General features: G+C 34.8%; 1 protein-coding gene across 2 annotated transcripts in view; it reads right to left on the bottom strand.

The window, feature by feature from the left end:
• KNL1 (kinetochore scaffold 1) overlaps nucleotides 1-20,193 on the bottom strand; it is a 109,583-nt gene that overhangs the window by 49,820 nt on the left and 39,570 nt on the right. For both annotated transcript variants that reach the window (XM_074235109.1, XM_074235110.1), the window contains exons 8-9: nucleotides 19,145-19,182; nucleotides 672-724 (exon numbers count right to left, since the gene is read on the bottom strand). In XM_074235109.1, the coding sequence (XP_074091210.1) occupies nucleotides 672-724; nucleotides 19,145-19,182 (91 nt within the window). The remainder of the gene's footprint in view (nucleotides 1-671; nucleotides 725-19,144; nucleotides 19,183-20,193) is intronic.

The raw sequence follows: 20,193 nt of genomic DNA, 5'->3' as shown, positions 1-20,193 counted from the left end.
CCCAAAAGTCAAATTTCTACACTGAAAATATCAATGAGTGACATGATACGGAGGAAGAAAAATTGGGAAAATGTAAGAATTCATCCTATCTGTAGCATTAAATCTTACCACTTCTATATGTTATATTTTGCTTATTATTTTTCAACATAATTCTGTCTGAAATGATCTTAATAAATGATATGTGATACCTTACTAATTCCTCTTAAAAATTTTTAAATACTAATTAATTTCAGTTAACAAGAATGAAGACAAGAATTTTTGCAAAATAAGATATTAATGAAGAACTAGTAGATTTTACAACAAGAATACTCATCAAAGTGGGCAACATTTTTTTATTATTTTTCTCCAATAATTTGTCACTAATATAATAAGTATATCTAATATGGAGAAAACTATTTAAGAAAGATCCTTGCATTAAAATGTATATTTATAGTTGAAGAGACTAAAATAATGGATCAATGATTTCCCATAAAATAACATGCTACATTATGAATTAATGGCTCTATAATTTTATGGGGTTTCTTTTTCAAATCTAGAACACTTAACAATTGTTTTATCCTTGGAGGAAAGAAACCCTCCTACCTCTTGCCACCTAAAATTCTAAGTGGTACAGTTAAAAGTTCCCTATCTTAGTAAATCTCAAATACGAAAATATCTTCACACATTTATACCTCTGGTTGCTGCACCTGGACTTGAAGAGGAGCACGAAGCAGTGTTTCCATTCCTACAGAAAAAAATAGAAAGGAATACTAGTCAATGACTCCCATGTTCTAATAATTCAATTCAATAAAAATGCTACACTACAAATATAAAGACAGTTTATGCCTTTAAAGTGTTTAAGTGTAACTGGGTCAGATATAATATACATACAGATAATGTACAAGTTGAGGAGGGAGAAAGCCTTTAACAAATGAGAGATCAGAGAAAGCTTCACATAGAAGGTGGCATCTCACCTAAGCCTCCTTTTACTGATGTAAAAACTGAAGTTCAAGGATTAAGAAACTACTTGCCCACAATCACACAGCTAGTAAATGTCCAGGATGGGACTCAACTAGTTCATTCCTGTGACACCAAATCCAGGTTCTTTCCACTTACCATTCAGTCTCTTTTCCCCCTATTTTCTATTATGGGAGGGTAGGAAGGAGTTGAGGTGGAGTCAGGAAGCAAATGGAATAAGGCCCAGTCCAGGATATTAAGCCATTTCTATTGGTTGGGATTATCTTTCACCTCCCACAACTGTGCCATCTTCATTATCTTGTAGTTTGAAATTTCTCTCCTTTTTAATTTCCTTTCTTAATCTCTCCCTTACTGTTCCAAAACCTGTATGTCAAGCTTACCACAACCTCTGGGCACTCTTCTTCCAGACCATTACCCTATTTTGGCTTACTTTCCTTTCCAATGCAAAGAAGCATTGTCCTCCACTCTGGACTCTCTTGGTCCCAATGACTTCCATTATCATTCACACCCTGCCAACACTCTTCCCCAGATCAGCTTCATTCCTAAGCTTTTGAATTCCAAAGGAGACTATCATACAACCAAAACTACTCCCTATTCACATACTACAATCAGTTTCCTGCAGGAATATTCTGAAATTTCTCTTGTTTTCTCTTAACTTTATAGAAAAAAATCCTTCCTTGCTCCTTTCATTCCCTCAACATCTTACAGTAGGCAGTTAGATCCTCTGCATGTTTTGATCTGGAAATCTCATCTTTCTAGATAGAATGAGCCTTCTCTAGTTAATATTAGATGCCATAATGGGAAGGTCCCCAACCAAGATATCTTATCACTAGTCATTGATGCTGTGTCTTGCCTTTGTCAATGAGATGATTCTATTGGTTGCTAACATATTGATTTGGATACTAAAAGCATTACATAGAAATAAACAATCAGCTTTCACAAAAACCTTGTTTTCAGAAACAGGCCCAGTTTTTTAAAAAATAATTTTTTGAATTTATTTTTCCAATTACATGCAAATTCAACATTCACCTTTTTGTGAGATTTTGAGTTCTATATTTTTCTATCACTTTGCTTTCCCCTCTCCCTATGGCAAGTGAGCAATCTGATATAGTTTATACATCCATAATTATGTTAAATAGATTTACATATTGGTTGTGTTGTGAAAGAAGAATCAAAACAAAAGTTGGAAAAAAATCACAAGAGGGTAAAAATTATAAAGCATAAAACAAATTTTGAAAATTTAAAGTAATATACTTTGATCTGCATTCAGACTATAGGTTCCTTCTCTGGATGTGAATGGCATTTTTCACCACAAGTCTTTTAGTATTGTTTTTGATCACTGAACTGCTGAGAAGAGCTAAGGCCATCATAGTTGATCATCACATAATGTTGCTGTTAATGTAATGTTCTGGTTCTGCTCACTTCAGTCGACATTAATTCATGCAAATCTTTACAAGCTTTTCTGAAGTCCGCTCATTCATGATTTCTTATAGAATAATAGAACTCCATCACATTCATATACTTTAATTTGTTCAGTCATTCCCCAAATTGATGGTATCCCCTTAATTAGCAATTTTTTGCCACTACAAAAAGAGCTGTTATAAATATTTTTTTTCAAAATCCATTTTTATTTTGCAAGGCAATGGGGTTAAAGTGACTTGCCCAAGGTCAAACAGCGAGGCAATTATTAAGTGCCTGAGAGTGAATTTGAACTCAGGTCCTCCTAACTCCTGGGCCAGTGTTCTATCCACCTAGCTGCTCCCAGTTCTAATTATTTTCTTAGCTAATCCTTCTATTTCTCCTCCATTTCACTGCCAAGTTCCTAGAAAAAGCAGTTATCTTTTGTGGACAATGACTTTTGCCTTTTAATACATACATACACATATATATATATAGAGATATATATATAAAACATATGTATATGTTTAGATAGATAAGATAGCTAGCTATATCTGACTTATTTTTCTTTGCCTATAAGAAAAGAAGTGATTGGAAAGTTACTTTTTTACATAAAGAGCCTCCAGGTAGAAAAAACAAATTAGCAATTGTAAAAGGTGAACCTGGTCTTTAGAAAGTAGATATAAATTTGATTATAAATTGACAAACATAAATGTCAATTTAAGAAACGAAAGACAGCCTGCAAAAAAGATAGTTTGCATCTTTGAAAGTCAAGGTAACACCTATTTGGAAGGATTTTCATGTAGTGTGAAGATCTTTTAGCAAAACTGATAAAGCACCAAGATTCAGAGCAAGAAGGAGTACTTTTCCTGAATCAAGATGACTCTCTTCTGGGAGAGAACACTCCTTTGATGGACAAATACCAAAAATCTTTCTTACTAAAGATCCACCTTCTGATTGTGGAAATATAAATCTATACTCCCCCCAAATGCCTCTCTCTGTGATTTCACAGAAAAGAGAACATCTATACTAAGCTCCCTCTTTTCACTTCTCTACACCTTGAACTTCTCTGTACAGACCATTGTTTGCTTCAATCTCTGAGGAAGAAATCTTGGCAAGGATAACTCTTTCACAGTGCTTTTGATCTCATAGCCCCATGTCCCTTCCCAGAGCTTATTCCATTAAGAATCCCTTTTCTCTCTCATCTTCAATGTTTCCTTCTCTACTGATTCTTTCCATGACAACAGATAGTACTCCTTCCTTCCTGCTCTTCTTCACTGTCTCTTTCTCAGATGGCACAGTGCACAGAGCAATGGCCCTGAAATAAGCATGACCTGAGTTCAAATCCAGTGACAGTCACTTACTAGTTGTGTGACCTTGCTTAACCCTGAATGCCTATATCCATGGCCATCTCTAGTTGTTTTGATTCATATCTGGCCACTGGTTTTAGAAGGTTCCACAGGAGAAAGGGAGGCTAGTGAGCTGGCACAGCACCTTCCTCATTCAAATCCAATTCTGTGCAGGTCAAGCAATCACCTTCCTGATGTCATAGTCTTCTTCAAAAACAAAGGACAGGCTTCTGGCCAAGATGGTGGAGAGAAGACAGGCACAATTCTAAAGTCTCCTTATCTTTCCCCATCTATCATACTAAACAAACCTCTTAACAGAAATCCGACCCACAAAACCCAGAAATAAAAGCCAGGACAAAGAACATCTACTGCAGGATTTGTCTCCCTCAGCAGCCTTGGGTGAATCTGGGTGAGTGAGTCTGGGTGCAGAAGGAGGATCAGTCCCAGATCAGCTAGATTAGTGGCTGAATTGGAGTCTGGGAGTCTGAGGGCCCGAGAGAGGGACCTGCTAGATCAGCAGTGGGGCTAGACCGTGGGGGGCTTGAGTCAACTAGGGAGCAGAGGGACTGGTGTCAGCGCTGACCCTCTGGAGCTTGTGAAATAGGGCTGGGGGGGGGGGAGGGGGAGAGTTCCAGTGCAGGAGAGCTGTGGACACCATCCCTGGGCTCCTCAGGTCTGAGGAACTCTGAGTCCACGCCTCCATTGCAGCTGAGGCCTCTTCCCAGAACAAATAATAGCAGACTACTTCTGCCTCAGGCACAGGGATGTGAGCAGAAGGACCTCACCCCAGGGTAAAACCCACCCTTGATTGAAGGCAAAAGGATTCAATAGCTCCAACCCCTCCCTTCAAGCTAAGGGAGAAGGCCTCAATCAAGGTCACAGACACTACAGAGAAAGCAACCAGCACCTCCTACTGGCCATACAGAGAAACTGCACTCAGTGAGTAAGTAAAGCCTCTAGGGATCCCAACACCAAACCCCTGTGAACCAGCCCCTCCCCAAATCCAGGTCTTAGAAAATTGAAGAAGGGTCGGTGGAAAGGTGGATCCATAGAAAAAATATTGGAAGGAAAAGACCCTAACTCAGAGAAACCTAGAATCTCTAAGGAGAATATGATCTGGTCTTCAGCACAGAAAGACTTCCTTGAAGAAATAAAGAAGGAATTTAAAAATCAACTGGAAAATTTGGGAGAGACAATTAATATCTTGCAACAAGAAAACAAATCCTTAGAAAATACAATTGGACAAATACAAAATGAGAATAAATCTCTCACATCAATTGGACAAATACAAAATAAGAATAATTCTCTCAGATCGTCAATTGGGCAAATGCAAAAAGAAAACGATTCTCTCAAAACCTCAATTGGTCAAATGGAAAACCTCTTTCAAAAGCAGAATTGACCAATTGGTAAAGGAGAGTTGCAAAAGGTTAATGAAGAAAACTCCTCCCTAAAAAAAAAAAAGAATGAAGTCTGCAGAAACTAATGACTTTATGAGACAGCAAGAGCCAGTTAAACAAAATCAAAAAATAGAAAAAATAGAAGAAAATGTAAAATACCTCCTCAGCAAAACCACTGACCTTGAGAAAAGGTCAAGGAGGGGCAACCTAAGAATTACCGGAATTCCTGAAAACACTGAAGAGAAAAAAAGCCTGGACTTAATATTACAGGATTTAGTGATGGAAAATTGCCCTGATTATCATGGAACCAGGGGGCAAAGTAGTCATTCAAAGAATACATCAATTCCCTCCAGAAGGAGATCCTAAAATGAAAACACCGAGAAATGTTGTGGCCAAAATCCAGAACTATCAGATAAAACAGAAAATCCTGCAAGCAGCCAGAAAGAAACAATTTAAATATCAAGGAGCCACAGTAAGGATGACCTGGCTGCATCAACATTGAGGGATTGAAGGACGTGGAAAAAGATATTTCGAAAGAGCAAGGGAGATTGGAATGCAGCCAAGATTCCACTATCCCTCAAAGCTGAGCCTTCTCTTCCAGGGAAAAAGATGGACATTAAACAAAATGAAAGAATTCCAAAAATTCCTGATGAAAACACCAGAGCTAAATACAAAATTTGGACATCAAACAGGAGGTTCAAGAGACACATGAAAAGGTAAAAAAAGGGGGGGGGGCAGTAAAAGGGGAAAAAAGATGCTATCCAATAAGTTGAAACTGGCTATATCCTAGCATGGGGAAAAAGATTCACATAAATCTTGAGAAATGTAACTCTAACAGAGAAAATATACCTAGCCAGAAGTGATGAACATTAATGACCTATCCATGACACTGCTATCTAAAGAGATGTAACTGACTTTAACTCCACTTGGGAGAAAGACTCTAATAACTCTCAAGAATTTTAACTCTATTAGACAGTATGTATGTACTTAGCTAGAACTGATGGATACTTAGAATTTTCTGTGACTCAGATGGAATGATCTAAGAAACACTACCTCCTTAAAAGGGGGATAGGAAGGAGACAGGAGGAGGGAGGGGATTGAATTGGGTAAATCTCATTAAACTAAGTGGTACAAAATACCTGTGATAGTAGAGGGGAAGAAGGGAGGAGATGAGAAACACCTGAATCTTCTTCTCATCAGACATGGCTTAAAGTCAACTTACACATACTTAGCTAACAAAAAAAAAAAAATCTAACCTTTCAAGTATTAAAAGGGGAAAAGGGGAGTGGGGAGCAGAGAAAGGGAGGGGGAGTGGGAAAAAAAGGGAACTAACAAAAGGAAGGGAAAAGGGAAAAGGGGAAAGGGGAAAGAAAGAAGAGGGGGGATATAGGAGGGTAAACACTGAAGGGGGTGATATTCAGAAACAAAATACTGGGAAATACGGATAAAGCAGGGGGGAAAGGGGGAAAATACAAACAGAGGGAAGATAGCATGGAGGGCAATAAAGAATTAGTAATCATAACTTTGAATGTGAATGGGATGAACTCTCCCTTAAACATAAGCAAACAGCAGAGTGGATTAAAAACCAGAATCCTACAATATGCTGCTTACAAGAAACTCATTTGAAGCAGAGATACATACAGAGTAAAGGTAAAAGGTTGGAGCAAAATATATTTTGCTTCAGCTGAAGTCAAAAAAGCAGGGGTAGCAATCCTTATCTCAGACAAAGCACCTGCAAAAATATAGTGTTAAAAGAGATAAAGAAGGAAACTTTATCCTCCTAAAAGGTACCATAGACAACAAAGTTATTTCAATACTGAACACACACACACACACACACACACATCCAATATGGGATAGCATCCAAATTCTTAGAGGAGGAGCTGAAAGAACTATAGGAAAACATAGACAACAAAACTCTACTAGTGGGAGACCTCAACCTCCCACTATCGGATCTAGAAAAATCAAACATAAAATAAACAAGAAAGAAGTTAAGGAGGTAAACAGATTCTTAGAAAAACTAGATATCTTAGACTTATAGAGGAAACTGAATTGGGATTGAAAGGAATATACCTTTTCTCTTCAGTACATGGAACATATACAAAAATTGACCATGTACTAGGACATAGAAACCTGATGATCAACTGCAGAAAGGCAGAAATAGTGAATACATTTTTCTCAGATCACAATGCAATAAAAGTCATATGCAATACTTGGCCAAGGAGATACAGACCCAGAACAAATTGAAAACTGAATAACCTCATTTTAAAGAATGAGTGGACCAAAAATCAAATTATGGAAAGGATTAACCAATTTATCCTAGATAATGATAATAATGAAACAACATACCAAAATGGGATTCACTCAAAGCAGTTCTCAGGGGATATATTATATCTTTAAATGCTTACATGAAAAAATTAGAGAAAGAAGAAATCTATGAACTAAACATGCAATTAAAAAATTAGAGAAAGAACAAATTAAAAAATCCCCAATAAAATACCAAATTAGAAATTCTAAAAATCAAAGGAGAAATTAATAAAATTAAAAGTAAAAACTATTGAATTAATAAATAAAATCAAAAGTTGGTTTTATGAAAAAAAAAACAATAAAATTGATAAGCCTATGGTCAATTTGACTAAAATAAAGAAAGAAGAGAACCAAATTTCTAGTATCATAAATGAAAAAGGTGAACTCACCACCAGAGGAAATTAAAGTAATAATTCAAAATTATTTTGACCAACTCTATACCAATAAATTTGATAATCTAAGTGAAATGGATGAATATTTACCAAAATAAGTGGCCCAGGTTAAATGAAGAGATTAAATACCTAAACAACCCTATCTCAGAAAAAGAAATTCAACAAGACATCATTGAACTCCCTAAGAAAAAATCTCCAGGGCCAGATGGATTCACAAGTGAATTCTATCAAACACTTGTGGAACAACTGATTCCAATTCAATATAAACTCTTTGGAAAAATAGGTGAAGACGGAACTCTGCCTAACACTTTCTATGAAACCAATATGGTGCTGATACCTAAACCAGGAAGAGTTAAAACAGAGAAAGAAAATTATAGACCTATCTCCCTGGTGAATATAGATGCAAAAATCTTAAAATCTTAGCAAAACAATTACAAGTTATCACTAGGATAATACGTTATGATCAAGTAGGATTTATTCCAGGAATGCAGGGTTGGTTCAATATTAGGAAAACTATTAGTATACCCAATTATATCAACAACAAACTTAGGGGCGGCTAGGTGGCGCAGTGGATAAAGCACCGACCATGGAATCAGGAGTACCTGGGTTCAAATCCGGTCTCAGACACTTACCTAGCTGTGTGGCCTTGGGCAAGCCACTTAACCCCATTTGCCTTGTAAAAACCTTAAAAAAAAAAAAGAAACCAGGAAGGATGGGATTTCAGGGAAGCCTGGAGGGATTTACATGAACTGATGCTGAGTGAGATGAGCAGAACCAGAAGAACATTGTATATCCTAACAGCAACATGGGGTGATGATCAACCTTGAAGGACTTGCTCATTCCATCAGTGCAACAATCAGGGACAATTTTGGGCTGTCTGCAAAGGAGAGTGCCATCTGTATCCAGATAAACAGCCATGGAGTTTGAACAAAGTTCAAAGACTATTCCCTTTAATTTAGAAAAAAAACAGATATCTTATTGTCTGATCTTGTTACCTCTTAGAATTCTTATCTCCTCTCTAAGGATATGATTTCTCTCTCATCACACCCAATTTGGATCAAGGTACAACATGGAAACAAAGTAAAGACTGACACAGTGCTTTCCCTGGGGGTGGGGTGGGGGGAGGGAGGTACTATTGGGGGGGAAATTGTAAAACTCAGATAATATCTTTAATAAAAATAAATTTTAAAAAAAAGTGAGTCTGAATTCTTTTTCTCTGACTGATATTCCACTCTGTTCTCTTTTGTTCTTGCCGGGCAGCCTAAGACAAGGTCAGGAAAGCCAAGAAGCAGGCAGCTGAAAGGACTCAGAAACTTGATGAGAGAAGAAAGAAAGTGAAGCAACATGGGGTGTCGATCAACCTTAATGGACCTGCTCATTCCATCAGTGCAATAATCAGGGATGATTTTAGGGTATCTGCGACAGAGAATACCATCTGTATTCAGACAAAGAACTGTGGAGTTTAAGCAAAGACCAAAAATTTACCTCCAATTATTAAAAGAAGTCCTGTGTACTACATAATTTTGCTCTCTCTAATATTTTATTATTTCCTCAAGGATATGTTTTTTCTGTCATCACATTCAATTTTGATCAATGCATAGCATGGAAACAATGTAAAGCTTATGAGACTGCCTCCTGTGGTGGGGAGGGGGAAGAGAGGGTGGGAGAAAAATTGTAAAATTTGGGGCAGCTAGGTGGCATAGTGTATCAAGCACCAGCCTTGGAGTCAGGAGTACCTGGGTTCAAATCCGGTCTCAGACACTTAATAATTACCTAGCTGTGTGGCCTTGGGCAAGCTACTTAACCCCATTTGCCTTTCAAAAAACAAAAGAAAAACAACAAACCTATCAGAAATCATATGATCATATCAATAGATGCTGAAAAAAGCTTTTGACAAAATACAGCATCCATTCTTACTAAAAACACTAGAGAGTATAGGAATAAATGGACTGTTCCTTAGAATAATTAGCAGTATCTATCTGAAACCATCAACAAGCATTATATTCAATGGAGAAAGTCTAGAGGCATTCCCAATAAGATCAGGACTGAAACAAGTATGTCCATTATCACCACTACTATTCAATATTTTATTAGAAATGTTAGTTTCTGCAATTAGAGAAGAAAAAGAAATTGAAGGAATTAGAACTGGGAAGGAAGAGACAAAACTCTCACTCTTTGCAGATGACATGATGGTCTACCTAGAGAATCCCAAGAAATAATCCAAAAAACTACTGGAAACAATTAGCGATTTTAACAAAGTTGCAAGTTATAAAATAAACCCTCATAAATCCTCAACTTTTCTATATATGTCTAGCAAGATACAGCAGGAAGAGCTAGAAAGAGAAGTCCCATTCAAAGTAACCTCAGACAATATAAAATACCTGGGAGTCTATCTACTAAGACAGACTCAGAAACTTTTTGAAAGCAATTATAAAACACTTCTCACATAAATTAAATCAGATTCAAATAACTGGGCAAATATCAACTGCTCATGGATAGGGAGAGCTAATATAATAAAAATGACAACTCTATCAAAACTGAACTACCTGTTTAGTGCCGTACCAATCAAAATTGCAAAAAATGACTTTAATGAGTTAGAAAAAATTGTAAGTAAATTCATATAAAGAAATAAAGTCAAAAATTTCCAGGAATTTAATGGAAAAAAAGTGCAAAAGAAGGGGGCTTAGCCCTACCTGATCAAAAATTATATTATAAAGCATCAGTCATCAAAACTGTTTGGTATTGGCTAAGAAATAGAGTGGAAGATCAGTGGAATAGATTAGGTGCAAAAGCAGGAGATGATTATAGTAATCTGCTGTTTGATAAACCCAGAGTCCAGCTATTGGGATAAAAACTCTCTCTTTGATAAAAACTGCTGGGAAAGTTGGAAGTTAGTATGGAACAAAGTTAGATAAGACCAACACCTGACACCCTTTAACAAGATAAGATCCAAATGGATACAAGATTTAAAGACAAAAAAACAATACTATAAGCAAATTAGAAGATCAAGGACTAGTTTACCTGTCAGATCTATGGAAAGGGGAGCAGTTTATGACTACAGAAGAATTGGAGAACATCTCCAAAAACCAATTAGATGATTTCGATTACATTAAATTAAAAAGCTTTTGCACAGATAAAACCAATGTAACCAAGATCAAAAGAAATGTAGTAAATTGGGAAACAATCTTTACAACTAATGATTCTGACAAAGGACTCATGTCTAAAATATACAAAGAAGTGAGTCATATTTTTAAAACAAAAAGCCATTCCCCAATTGACAAATGGTCAAAGGATATGCAAAGGCAATTTACAGATGAGGAGATCAAAGCAATCCACAGCCATATGAAAAATTGCTCTAAATCATTAATTATTAGAGAAATGCAAATTAAAGCTTCTCTGAGATACCACCTTACACCTCTCAGATTGGCTAATATGACCAGAAAGGATAATGATCATTGTTGGAAGGGTTGTGGGAAATCTGGGACACTATTCCACTGTTGGTGGAGCTGTGAACTCAATCCAACCTTTCTGGAGAGCTATTTGGAACTACACCCAAAGGACAACAAAAATGTGTATACCCTTTGACCCAGCAATACCACTACTGGATCTATACCCTGAAGAGATGATGAAAAAGGGTAAAAACATCACTTGTACAAAAATATTCATAGCAGCCCTGTTTGTGGTGACAAAGAATTGGAAATGAAGTAAATGTCCTTCAAATAGGGAATGGCTTAGCAAACTGTGGTATATGTATGTCATGGAACACTATTGTTCTATTAGAAACCAGAAGGGATGGGATTTCAGGGAAACCTGGTGGGATTTGCATGAACTGATGCTGAGTGAGATGAGCAGAACCAGAAAAACACTGTACACCCTAACAGCATCTTGGGGGTGATATTCAACCTTGATGGACTTGCTTGTTCCATCAGTGCAACAACCAGGGACAATTCTGGGCTATCTGCAATGGAGAATACCATCTGTATCCAGATAAAGAGCCGTGGAGTTTGAACAAATTTCAAGGACCCTTTAGTTTAGAAAAAAACAACAACAGATATCTTATTGTCTGATCTTGTTGTCTCTTACACTTTTTGTTTCTTCCTTAAGGATGTGATTTCTCTCTCATCACACTCAATTTGGATCAATGTACAACATGGAAACAAAATAAAGACTGACAGATTGCTTTCCGTGGGGGGTGGGGGTAGGGAAGTAAGATTGGGAGACAAATTGTAAAACTCAAAACTCAAATAAAATCGTTAAAAATTAAAAAAAAAGGATAAACATCAAAGACATTCCTAGTCTTGAAAAACCTTAATTTAGTCCAGTCAGTCCCTCCAGCTATTGTTTTATATCTATTCTCCATTTTACTGCCAAATAAAGAAAAGGCCATCACCTTTTCCACCTCTCTGTCAATTCTTTATTTTCTAACAATTTCCCCAATTATGTGTAAAAAGAATTTTGAACATTCATTTCTAAAAATTGTGAGTTCCAAATACTCTCCCTGTAAGTAAGCAATCTGATATTTGCATGTGCAGTCATGCAAAACATAATTCCATATTAGGCATGTTATGAAAGAAAACAGACAAAAAAAGAAAAATTTTAATTCAACTTGGATTCAGTCTCTTATCAGTTCTTTCTCTGGAGATAGCATTTTTTTTATCACAAGTTCCTCAGAATTGTGTTGGATCATTATATTGCTGAAAATAGTTCAGTTATCCTACTTGATCATTATACAATGTTGCTGTTACTACATCTACAATATTTTCCTTATTCTTCTCATTTCACTTTGTATCAGTTCTAAGTTTCCAGGTTTTTCTGAGAACATTCTGCTTATTGTTTCTTATATAACAAAACAGTATGCTATCACAATCATCCACCACAATTTGTTCAAAAATTTCCTAATTGATTGATGGCCCCTCAATTTACAATTCTTTGCACTTCTAAAAGAGCTGCTATAATTATTTATATATATATATTTCCTTTTCCTTTTTTGCTTTTTTATCACTTTGGAATAGAGACCTAGTAGTAGTACTGCAGGGTCAAAGTTTTATAGCCTTTTGAATTTAGTTCCAAATTGCTCTCCACAATAGTTAGATCACTTCATAACATCATCAAGACTGCATTTTCGGCTCTCTTTCCCCACATCCGCTCCAACATGTCATTTTCCTTTTTTGTCATATTAGCCAATCTGATGAGTGAAGGATGGTACCTCAGAGTTGTTTTAATTTGCATTTCTCTAAAAAATAATGATTTGGCATTTTTTCATGACTATAGATAGCTTTGATTCATCTGAAAACTGCATGTTTATATCCTTTGATTGTTTATCAATTTGGGAATAATTCATATTCTTATAAAGTTAGCTCAGTTTCAATGTATCTGAGAAATGAGATATTTATCAGAGAAATATCGTGTAATTTCTTTACAGTTATGATTACTGTATATTTCCCTCAATCCAATTTTCCCCATTTATCCTACCCTCTTCTCCTTTCATCCTTTCTATCCTTAAAAGTGTTCTGCTTTTGACAACAACCTCTCCCAATTCTCCTTCCTTCTATCAGCTCCAAACTCCATGTCCCCCAGGCCCTTGCCCTTCTATTTTATTATGGGTTAAGATAGATTTCTAAACCCAAATGAGTCCATATGTCATTCTCTTTTTGAGTCAGTTCTCATAAGTATCTTCCATTCCACTATAAAAGTTTTTTTGTTTCTTCTTTGTGAGATAATTTATCTTATTCTACTTCTCCCTTCCCCCTTTCCCAGTACATATCTCTCTCACCCTTTTAAAAAAAATAAAATTAAAACATCAGTTAGAATTCAACTCGTAACTGTACATTATACTCTATGTATACTCTTAATTGCCCAAATAACTAATAGAGTTCTTAGGAATTACAAGTATCATTTTCTCATGTGGGGATGTAATCCCTTATGACTTAGTGAATCCCTTATGATTTACCTTTTAAATGCTTCTATTGAGTTTCATATTGGAAAATCAAAAAATCATTGGTTTTTTGCATCAGGAATGTTTGAAAGTCTATCCCACAAAGCGGAGCCTACTCTTCCAGGGAAAAAGATGGAAATTTAACGAAATGGAAGAATTCCAAAAATTCCTGATGAAAACACCAGAGCTAAATACAAAATTTGGACAAACAGGAGGTTTAAGAGACAAATGAAAAGGTTAAAAAAAAAGGGGGGGAGGCAGTAAAAGAAAAAAAAACTGCTATCCAACAAGTTGAAATTGGCTATATCCCAGCATGGGGAAAAAGATTCTCATAAATCTTAAGAATTGTAACCCTAACAGAGAGAATATACCTAGCCAGAAGTGATGGACATTCATGACCTATCTATGAGACTGCTATCCAATGGGATGTAACTGACTTTAACCCCACTTGGGAGAAAGACTCTAATAACTCTAAAGAATTTTAACTCTATTTGATAGAATGTACTTAGCTAGAAGTGACAGATGCTCAGAATTTTCTAGAATGATTTTTAAAAACACTACCTCCTTAAAAAGGGGGACAGGAAGGAGACAGGAGGAGGGAGGGGATTGAATGGGGTAAATCTCATTATATTAAGAGGTACAAAATACCTGTGGTAATAGAGGGGAAGAAGGGAGGAGATGAGAAACACCTGAATCTTCTTCTCAGACTTGGCTTAAAGTCTACATATACTTAGTTAACTTAAAAAACATCTAACCTTTCAAGTATTAAACGGGGAAAAGGGCAACTAACAAAATGAAGGCAAGGGAAAAGGGAAAAAGGGAAAAGGGGAAAGAAAGAGGAGGGAGTGATATAGGAGGATAAACACACTGAAGGGGGTGATATTCAGAAACAAAATACTGGGGAATACGGATAAAGGGAGAGAAAGGGGGGGGAATACAAACAGAGGGAAGATAGCATGGAGGGCAATAAAGAATTAGTTCTCATAACTTTGAATGTGAATGGGATAAACTCTCCTTTAAAACATAAGCAAATAGCAGAGTGGATTAAAAACCAGAACCCTACAATATGATTTCTCTCTCAAACATACTCAGTTTGGATCAATGTACAACATGGAAACAAAATAAAGATTGACAGATTGCTTTCCATGGGGGGAGGGAGGTAAGACTGGGAGAAAAATTGTAAAACTCAAATAAAATCTTTAATTAAAAAAAACCCAAATAAACCAAGAATCAACCATAACATTGAGGGGATAAACAATATTAGAGCAAAATAAAGATATCTATTATCACCATTAATTATTTGCTAAAGAGCTGGAATTGTTAGCTATAAGAATGACAAGAAAAAGTAACTGAATAGGCAAAAAGGAAACAAAATGATCACTTTTTACAGATAATATGATGCTTCAGTCTACTTTAGATACTTTAGTCTACTCTAGAGAGTAGACTAAACATTAATTGAAAAAATTAACTTTAGCAAGGTTGTAGGATATAAAAATAAATCCATATTCAGCATTTCTATACATTGTCAACAAATGTGAACAAGAATAAATAGAAAAAAGAAATTCCATTTAAAATCATTATGATATATAAAATACTTGAAACTCTACCTATCAAGACATACAGGAACAATATTAACTACAAAATATACCTCAAAAAAACCAGACCTAAGTAATTAAGGAAATCTTAATTTACAATTAAAAAAATACTGAACCAATACAAAAATGGCAATACTATCTAGATGAATCTTCTTATTCAGTATATATAAATCATACTTATATAACCAAAAAAAATCAAAGAAAAATTAATCTAGAATGATAAAAAGTCAAGAATCTCAAGGGAAATAAATTTTTTAAAAAAGGAAGAGAAAGGTTCCTAGTTATATCAGATCTCAAACTGTACTACAAAACAATTATCATCAAACTATTTAGTACTGATTAAGAAATGGAAAGATTGTGACAATTGAATGGATTAAATACCCAATATACAAAAGTAAGTAAACCTCCAATAGCCTTGTGTTTAGAAAATCCAACGACCAAAGAAAGGTCTTTTCCTCTCTCTCTCTCTCTCTCTCTCTCTCTCTCTCTCTCTCTCTCTCTCTCTCTCTCAGGAAAAGCTGCGCAAAAACACGAAAATAGGCAGAAATTAAGTGTAAAATCTTACATCTTTACCTATATAAATCTAAATGTACAAATTAAATGTAAAAAGTCACATCATAAATTATAGAATCAAATAAGAAATCAAGATCTATAGGCAGAAGAGTTCATGACCAAAAAAGGATAGACAGAAAATGAACAATTTTCATTACATAAAATTTGTGTGCAAACAAAATTAATGCAGGTAAAATTAGAAGAGGAAATAGTTAATCAGGAAGAATTTTTGCAGATAAATTTCTCTGACAAAGGTCTTATGTCCAAGATATAGAAGGAAATGATTCAAATATATAAGAATCATTCCCCAGTAGATAAATTTGCTCAAAGGATAACAATATATAATTCTCAAAAGAATAAATCCAAGCTACCAATATCCAAATGAAAAACATCCTCCAAATCACAGAGAAATGCAAAATAAAGAAGCTCTGAGGTTTCACTCACTCTCATCAAACTGACAAAGCTGACAAAAAAGAAAAATGACAAACATTGTAGGGACTTCCAGAAAAGAGGCATATTAATGAATTGCTGGTGAACCTAATTGGTCTAGTCACTCTATATCTGCTTCTCTGCTGAATCTTAACTCCAAGGAAAAAGATGCCCTTGGCTAGGTTAAGTTTATCATTTCTAAATTCAACACTTATGCTGCTAACGCAAAAGTCCTAACACCAATTCCTCAGCATCTCTTCCCTATGATTGAAGATCTGGAGGGTGAGTACCAAACTCCTTCCAATGCCTTCCTTTATATAGGATAAAAACTTGACTCCCAGTCCACTCCATTTTTGCATCGCATCTCTTACTCTGTCAGATTTCAACACCATGGAATAAGATGCCACTGAGTCAAGTACCCCCCCCCCCCCAGTATCGCTTCTTCCACTCCCATTTCCAATTTTCCTGTCTCCTTTTGTGTGTTGTCTCTCCCCCACCCCCACAGTAATCTCCTTGAGGGCAAGGGGCTGTCTTTTTTAAAAAATTAATTGTTATCTCCATTGCTTGGCACAATGCCTGGCACATAGTAGGTGCTTAATATTTCTCAGATTGAGTTAGATTGGATTAGCCATTCATAAAAGCAATTTGGAATAACCCAAAAGGCACTAAACCCTTTGAAAAGAAATAATACTAGGCTGGTCTAGGTGCAAAGGGATTAAAAAAGAGAAAAAAGACCTATAGTAATAGGGTAAACATTAATTGAGGAATAGCTAAACAAAATATGGTATATTAATATAGTAGAATATTATTTCAATATAAGAAATGATTAAATTATTTAAATGATTAAAAGATTTTCTAGAAATGTGGGAGGATATATAGGCACAATGAAATGAACAGAACCAAAATAATAATTTATAAAATAACAACAACAAAAACTTTGAAAGAGTAGTCAATACAGTGACCAAACACAAATTCAAAGGATTTATAATGAAATATATTCTCTAATTCCCAACAGAGATAATGGAACCAAGATTTTATAATGAGATATACAGTTTTGGACATAGCTTATGTGGGAATTTCTGCTCAATTATGTATATTTTTTACAAGGAATTTGTTTTGCTGATTTTCAGTGAGGTGGGAGGTAGTTAAAAGAAATTTTTCTTAACTGAAAACAACGTATTCATAAAAAAATCTAAACTTAGATATATAGAGAGATAAAAAAGCAGTGATGAATGACTTGAATGTTTCTTTATTACTTATACACTAGAAATATGGGATCATAGATATAGATCCATACAGAACACAAAGAAATTAAGCCCAATGTCATGCAAGGTACTAAGTAGGAGAGAGACAGAATTTGAGCCCAGCTCTTTTGACTCCAAATCTTGCATTCTTCTTACTGTTTCATACACAAGATTTTCTCAAAAAGCACTTAAATAATATTGTAGACATAATAGCATAATAGCCTATTTCCTCTTGGAAATGTGCTATAACAAAACAAAATAACATATTCAAAGACCATTAGAACCAAAATATTAGTGACAATGCAGTTAACTGAAGCCTCTTATTTTTTTTTAAGATTTTTTTTTTCAAGGCAATGGGAGTTAATTGGCCTGCCCAAGGCCACACAGCTAGGTAATTATTAAATGTCTGAGGCCGGATTTGAACTCAAGTACTCCTGACTCCAAGGCCAGTGCCTATCCACTGTGCCACCTAGCCGACCCTGAAGCCTCTTATTTTACAGATGATGAAACTGAGACTTAGAAATGATGTAATTTATCCAAATTCATGAAACTAATTAGTGGCAAAAATGGGACTAGAACACAGTTCTTCTGGCTCCCAACCTAGTGAACTGCCATATTCTTTCTATGCATTACAGTTGATCTTGACAATGTTTCAAAGGGTAGGTAATGCAGGGTAATGATTTTAACTCAGCAAAAAGAATTTTTGATTTAGAAACTAAATTGCTGTAGACTTTCTCTCTAGAGGTCATTAAAGAAAATTAGAAATTAAATATAATATTGCTATTAGTCTTAAACTTTAAATTTCAAAGAGAATGGTATATATTTACGAAGCAAGCTAGATTCTGAAGTTTATTCCCTCTTTCTAAAGAATGTAACAATTTATAAAATTCAAAGTACAATGCAAAAATGAGTACAGCTGTCCTTTCCACACTATAGGGATTATGGTTATGGTACCCCCACAATCTGGAAAATCCACATAAAATTTTCTGACCTTTCCTTCGTACCAGTGAAGAAGCCTCTTGATATTATACAATACTATACATATATTTTATGCATTTCTGAGTTTCTAAAAATTTTCAGTGACATATAGTAGCCTTCACATGTTGTCTATGGCTTCCATAAAACTTCCCAAAAATACTCTTTTAATTTCTTATGTTGACTCATGATATATAGAAATCACGATGGAGAAATTCATGATGTGGAAGGGATAACTGTAACTTTTGATACAAGAGACCTGAGGATCCTTTTGACTTAAACTTTCTAATATAATTAACTAATATTCTTTTTCAATTTATTCAAGTAAATAAGAAAAGCTATAGGTTAAATACATATCTTAAAAGTTTCTTTTTCCTAGCCATGTGGCCTTGGGCAAGTCATTTAACCATTGCCTTGCAAAAACTAATAAATAAATAAATGTCTTTTCCTAGCTTAATTGTGCATACTGATTTAATAGCTTATAATCATTAATATTCTTACACATCATACTAAATACAAGGAGAAAGAAGATTTTCAACATGTCTCATTCCAATACTCCAAATTTCTTTTACATTTAATATAGTCAGATAAATAATCTACTCTTTCATACTCACCAATAATCTCACATTGATTATCTTCTGGTCTTTTCGCTCTAAAAATGAAATAAAAGCAATTTAATAATTTACACTTCATAAAAAGATTTATACAGAATTATAATTTGCATTAAACATTAATAGCATAGAGAAGCCAGTAAAAGAACTTTCCAGGAGTATATATAGTATGCATGTATGGATATAACAGATACACATATGCATATATATATCTACACACACACACATATTTATTTATGCACACATATTCTGTATGTTTCCTTTAGAAGACTCATTATTGGCAGTTACAGTATATGATCATAGAAAAATTTTGCTACAGTGAACCACTGAATCTCTACTACATTTACTGTCCATGAAAAGGAAATGAAAGGAGCCTAAACTGATGCTGTTTATTTCAAAACCACTATAGAATACATTTTATATCTATCTATCTATCTATCTATCTATCTATCTATCTATCTATCTATCTATCTATCTATCTCCTTTTATTCAATTTGGGTTATATCTTCCAGGCTTGACTCTACTTTAGCTTACAGATATTGAAATGAAATGTACAAAGATCCATTTCATATTACTGAAATGTTTGTGGCTATCTCCTGATACTCAGCTCAGATTTAACTAGAGCTAGAATTTAGATTAATAGTTTCATATGCAATCAGCTGTATAAAGGTCTATCTGAAGACAATTATGCAGAAAATAAACGATCCAGAATTAATTCAACAATGATCTTTGAAGAATGCTACTTGTATCAAATTATTATAATTTGAGCTTTAAGAAATTAGACCAACAGGAATTTTCTCAAACATGTTAAAATGCACTTTATTTTAGACAAACTATATAATTTTTAAAAATTAATCCTCCACTTCAAAAAAATTAATAGAGAGAAAAAGATGCCATTAGTTAAAAGTTTCTCCAAGACTTGGTAATGAAAAGCAGAAGTCAGTTATCCAAAGAAGTGATCCAAAATAATCAGCTAAATTTATTAAAATTTTTCCATTCTATACTGTACATAAAATCAAAATTGAATTACCCCATTCTCATAGAAATCTAAT

Source organism: Macrotis lagotis, chromosome 4 (genome assembly GCF_037893015.1).
Source record: "Macrotis lagotis isolate mMagLag1 chromosome 4, bilby.v1.9.chrom.fasta, whole genome shotgun sequence".
Lineage (NCBI taxonomy): Eukaryota > Metazoa > Chordata > Mammalia > Peramelemorphia > Peramelidae > Macrotis > Macrotis lagotis.
Note: the sequence above shows the minus strand (reverse complement) of the source record. Positions and strands in the feature narration are given on the sequence as shown.